This window comes from Alosa alosa, chromosome 5 (assembly GCF_017589495.1).
Source record: "Alosa alosa isolate M-15738 ecotype Scorff River chromosome 5, AALO_Geno_1.1, whole genome shotgun sequence".
In the NCBI taxonomy this organism is placed as follows: Eukaryota; Metazoa; Chordata; class Actinopteri; order Clupeiformes; family Clupeidae; genus Alosa; species Alosa alosa.
Window position 1 is genome coordinate 9544588 of NC_063193.1, and position 6099 is coordinate 9550686.

Sequence of the window (6099 nt, forward strand, 5' to 3'; positions counted from 1 at the left end):
TTGGGCAGCCATAGCTTTTTACAGCCATGCATACTGCACTATAATGCAGAAGGAGGTAGATTACCTCAAAAAGGCCAGAGAGGATCTTAACAAAGCTCAGGATTCTCTGGAGTTTCTCAGTGAGGAATGCACAGTTTGTCTGCAGTTTGTAAAAATGTCTTTTACTGATTCAACCAACATAAATCCAACCAGCCTTGAGAAACAGTTAACAGCAAAGTGCAACATGATCAGTTACTTTGATCAAAACATTACTGAGGCTATCAAGAAGTTGGAGGATATAGAACAAAGAAAGGTAGACGCAACAGCCAGTAATCGACCTGTAGTAAAACTGGTGGAAATCGCTGATGAAGATTTCCAAGAAGAGGCCTACAATATGTACAGTCAAGGTCTAAAATATGCCTTTTCTGTGGAAGAGGAGCCTAAGTTCAATTGGCATACTCTGATAGTGTTGGCTCTGGGATTAGTACAAATTGCTGCAGGCTTTTTGCTTGCTATATTTACAGGTGGAATTTTTTCTACCATCGGCGTGGGCCTTATCTGTGCAGGAATAGAAGACTTAGCGAACAGTATCAAGTCCAGGCTGACAGGAGAATTCAGTTGGAAATCATGGGCTATTGACAAAGCCATTTCTATCGGTATATCTATTTTTTGCTTTGGAGTTGAAAAACTAATTCCGAGAATCAGAACACTGGTTGGAGTGGCCAATCCCACTGTTGAGAGATCTACAGAGTTGGTTGAGGTAATAGGCAGACAATTGAAGCCAATGCCAGAGTTTCTCTCCAGACAGGCTAAAAATAGTCTTAGTGTTGCTGCAAATACAAATATGAAAAATGTTGTGTCACTCACTGCAGAGAAAATTGGAAAAGAAATCAGCACCTATGGATATGGAAAGGCAGAACAGGAAAAACTGTCAGAAATACTAAAGTTCATTAAAAATGACATGAATAAAGGAATTGCTGATGACGTGAAAGCCAACATGGAAAAGGAGTCTTTGGCTGTATTAGTAGACTCCATTATACTCTCACACCTTCAGGATAAACAGCAATTTACTGATCTGCTGCAGGATAGGTCTAGAAAGGATAAACTTCTGGCCATTTTCAAAGACTTGGGCAGCACTGCCTTACAACCATTCTATGCAGACCTTAGCTGGCAGAATAAGCTTAACTCATCTATTTCCTCAGTGATCACCAGAGTTCAATCAGAAAACAAAGACACAAGTGCCATTCTGACTGCCATCCAAGACATCCACATAGGATCACTGATAGAAGAAGCCACCAGTACTGTGCTCAGCCTCTCAAACAAGTTTTTCTCAAATCTTCATGATGACCTGAATCAATTTAAAAAAGAAAATGGTCTGGCAGAGAAAGTCAATCAAAATGAGCTGCTTGCTTCACAAACTGAGATGCTGAAAGAATTCAAGAGTGATTTAGCTGACACCATCAGTGCTTTGTTAGCGGATGATTTGGGAAATGTGTTTCAAAAGAAATTCTCAACTCACATTGTTTCTCTTGCCCAAAATAGAGTAAATGGCATTGTTTGTGATTATGTGACAGCTGGCTTAAAGAGTTACAGGACAGAGGAAAACCTCAGAGCTGGACAAAACAACAGTTTCATTAAAGATATGTCAGTAGACCCAAATTCACAATTTGTGAAAGAGCCAGAAAAACACTCTCAGTTACATGCTGAAAAGATCAGGGAATCCAAGACACCAGGAACCATTCTCGATATAAGAATCCTGTCAGAAACCCTTGGCCTTAAGGTTGTCATCCAAACAGAGGACCGCCATGGGAAACGTGTCATAATGCAGGAGCTGAACCCAGGAACTAAACCTGCCAGTGAAACTGTGACGCTGATCTACAGACCGAAGAGTGACCAATACCCAGATGGCCATTATGATGTGCTCATCAATAATCAGACAGTGAGTGTAAACAAAGACAAAAGCTGCCTGTTTTATGCTTTGGCAAAGGGCCTGAAACCAGAGGCCAGTGAAGGAGACATAGCCTCGGAAGCAGACCACCTGCGATCTGTGGAAGCCAACGTTCTCCTGAAACACCCAGGCCAATGGGAACCTTTCATCAAGCGCAAAGAGTGGACCGAAACTATCAGAGGAGGGGACTGGTACATGGCAGAGGGAGCAGCAAGAGAGAAAAAAATGAGAAGAAATAAAATTAGAGAAACTAAGAAGGTTCTTACGGAACACATTGTGCAAGTGAAACCATACAAAGAGTTGCGAAAGGAAGCAAAGAACAAACCAGGGATTGGACAATTCATGAATGCAGACCACCAGCTGCCTGTAAGCAGTATTCATAAAGCATTGGATTTGAACCAGAACAGTAAATTAGCTAAAGCTATGTTTGGGACAAGCGCATCTCCACTGGATGAAAACCTTGTACAGAAAATATACAGTGATCATGGACCTGGACTTCCAACTCTGTATGTACCAAGTGAGATTTGTCGACAGTACTCCAGTACAAAATCCAAAAAAATCAGGGAGTTATTGACAGAAGCCATAAACAGGGATGATATTGTCGCCACCTTCAAACTGACCATCCTTGGTGCAATGCCCAGGTTTATGCAGGACAACTCCAGGGGCTTCAACAATTTTCAGAATACAGAAATGAGTCGTACCAGACTGAAAGTTTTCCAGGACAGTTTTCCAGAACACTCTAAGGAATTAGTAAATGCATGGTTCAGAGTCCTGGAAGACAATTCTGATCTCATGAAGCCAGAGATTAAAGAAGAAATGATTACCTGGATTGACCAGAAAACATATGATGACCTAAATGATCCATACAGGAACAAAGTCATTAACCCCCTTCAATAAAGGTAATACCATATCTATTTTTAATAAAATATAATAGGTTAAACTAAAGGAACACAGGTCAGAGCACTAGTGAGCAGAATGAGCAGATACATTTGATTGATGGCGTATATTTCCTAATTTGTGTTTCATACACAGGACATTAATGATTCATGAGGAGCTGTTTGGTCAAGAGGAAGTATCATGCAGGAAGAGACTTGCAGATGAATGTGGAATATTTGAAACAAAAGCGACCAGAATTTAAATGCCTATAAATACAAGGTGTGTAAGGCAGAGTTTGGTCCAACCTCCATTTCAGTCCAAATAGTTTGTTCAAATCCAGTATAAAGAGAAATATCTGCTAATATTAATGCATGTTGTTTCATGTTTTGAAATAACGATCTTAATGTTTCTGTTAGAATCTAGTTTTAAAATCGGAAACTAACCTGAATGATTAGTGCATTTTTTCTGCTGATTGCAATTTTAACACATTTATGTGTAATTCACTTTAAGAAGTTTTAAGTCCATGCCTTATTTAACAAACAATCCAATGACAGTTCTAGTTGCAAGGATGAGTGGTAACAGCTGTCTTTCACTTGAACGCAATTGCATGGAATATTTTTGGAAATTTACTTAAGATTTCGGTCAGAAAGGCTATTCATTATTGCAGCATGTGCATTTTTTATGTGGAATACTTTAAAGAAAAGCAACCCGAATTTAAAAGCCTATACTGCAACCTGTGTTAACAAATGTGTTTGTTCAAATCCAGTGGAAAGAAATAACTGCTAACATTTAATGCATGCTGTTTGGTGTTTTGAAATAATGATCTTAATGTTTCTGTTAGAATTTAGTTTTACAATGCTTGTTGAATGTTTTTGAAAATGTACTTAGATTTGTTTCAGAAAGGCTATTAATTATTGTGACAGTGACAATCTATGTATTCTTCATTTGTCCTTAAATCGACCCCACTCACCATATTTCCATGTTTATGAACATATTAAAGAATGTGTCAGCATTTCACTGTTGTAATTGCTTATCTGTCAGGACAAGTTCTCTCAGCCAACTGTGCAACAGGAAAAAGAAAGTGAGCTGGGATTTGATTATATGCAGACAATTAAATATGTAAACTGGTTCCTGCTACGGAGCCCCTTAGGGGACATGAGCAAAACAAAATCTGAATCTGTGAGCACATGAAACTAAACTTTTTTTTTGCTCATGTCCCCTTAGGGGCTCTGTATGCAGGGATGGATTACTGCACGGGCCTACCGGGCCCAGGCCCAGGGGCTCAAGGGGTCAGGGGGCCCTAAAGCTCAAGCCTTTGCAGGGAATCATTGCCTCAATATCAACAAATCAGAATGTAGGCTATGAATCTGATTGAATTTAGTATTGGCCATCCCCAAAATGCACCAGAATACAGGAAATGACATCAAACAAATTAAAAAATTTCTGGGGGAGGACCCCCAAACCCCCCCTCCCACATATACAACAATAAGTGGGGGGCCCTCAATACATCTGGGCCCAGGGGCCCGAAAGTTCATAATCCGCCCATGTCTGTATGTTTACACCCAGTTAACCTTGTTTCTTGAAGGAAACCTCTCCATTTTTTACCCTCAAATTATACTTAGTATATATGTTGTTCAGAGCTGCAGGCTGGATATCTTAATTGTCTATCTCCATAAAACATGTGGATTTATCTCTGTATCAGCACTGAGCATTTGAAGGCTGTTTTAACGAGTGTTTTAACTTGAATGAAGTAAGAATGAGAACTGTTTAGAATCATCACAGTTAGGCCTCATTCAGACCGCATTCGTGGCAGCTGCGTGTCAGCTGCGTTACAGTACCTGTCCATTTTCATTTCGGCGCCCATGTGAACTGGTTAGAGCATGCACACTGCCTGTGTGACACGCATGTCTCAGGCGTGAAAACTGCCGTTTTTAACACAATCTTGGCTCTGTAAACAAGAAACAATCATATAGTGGCTTGGTCCAAACCATAAACAATTTCAGCCAATCAACATGTTGCATCAGCAGCACAGAGAGAGGGGTCATGATCGGCTGTTCAACACCCTTTCACTGGAATCAAGGACTACTTTTAAGTGTTTAGTATCAGTCAGTGCTGACATACAGTATCAGTCCCTAGGAGCCCAGTTGTAGGTAATACGGTCTTCAAGCACTATGTAAAATATTGTAATTATAAATTCTGAGTGCATGAATGCTCAAAATCGTAATCACAAGTTGGAAACTGGTAGGAAAGATTTCTTGTATGATACCAGAGTTGCGGAGTTGTGGACTTTGTTGTGACTTAAATCAATTCTTGTTAATTTGGTGCCTACAAAAGTTTATTGTGAACTAGGCAAATATTAGTTTTGTCACTTGTCCAATTCCCATAAGCACCTAAAAACCATTCCTTTGATCAACCATACATGTTATTATGAGCAGGATACTGTGTATCTACGCAGATAATGGAAACAGCACTCGCGGTATTGTTTTAACACTCTGAGCAACACCTCCAGACACCTGAGGAAACTCAGGCCTTCCGAGGTGCACATGAAGCAGCATAACATCACTTACATTACATTACAACACTGGGCCCTGCTGATAAAATGTTGAGTGCTTATAGTTTCAGGGCTGCTCATTTTGATTGATGCAGTGCATGCTACCTTGATGACTGCTGATAATTCAATGTGCAATGCTTGTAGTTACAGTATAGCCCAGCAGATGTCACTGTTGAAGAAGCAAAGCAGCAGTCCCTAGTATCTTGATGGTAATATGATTCATACAAGTAAAATGTTCATCTTATAATAGTTAAAGCAATGGTAGGAATACAAATTACTTGGGTGAAAAGCCATAAAGTAGTCCAATGTGTAAGGCAAAGCCAATGATACATTTAATGAATTCCATTACAGATCAAAATTGTCAAATTCATAGTCCATTCAACTAACTACAATTCCAGTTTATTGCAAGGACTATAGGACTTGATTCTCTTCAGTTACACAGCATCCAAAATAAAGGGTAGTGCACAACAGAGTAAATATATACTTTTATATATATATATATAATATATACACATACACACTGACATACACACACTGACATACACACACGCATACAAACATCTTCACTTACAAAATTAACTGCAAGAGAGATTACTTCATTTGTCAGTCAAGGCATCCATTTTCTTTTTTTTTTCATTTGAAGTATGCAACACCATGGTGAAAACATTTAATTTCCATAACAGCCAAACAGACTCCCTATCGCTCTGACTCACCTACAATCGAGAATATGTAACATGGTGGTACA

The 6099-nt window shown here is 39.4% G+C and overlaps 1 protein-coding gene across 1 annotated transcript; it reads left to right on the forward strand.

Annotated features, from left to right (window-relative positions):
* Window positions 1-534: 534 nt before the first annotated feature.
* Window positions 535-3758, forward strand: LOC125294875. Its single transcript, XM_048243924.1, has 2 exons — window positions 535-2826; window positions 2960-3758. The coding sequence occupies exon 1, from the start codon at window positions 764-766 to the stop codon at window positions 2822-2824; it is 2061 nt and encodes a 686-aa protein (XP_048099881.1). The 5' UTR covers window positions 535-763; the 3' UTR covers window positions 2825-2826; window positions 2960-3758.
* Window positions 3759-6099: the final 2341 nt, after the last annotated feature.

Bases quoted from the DNA above. Each gene is read 5' to 3' on its own strand.
- LOC125294875 (XM_048243924.1), top strand. From the start codon at position 764: ATGCCAGAGTTTCTCTCCAGACAGGCTAAAAATAGTCTTAGTGTTGCT.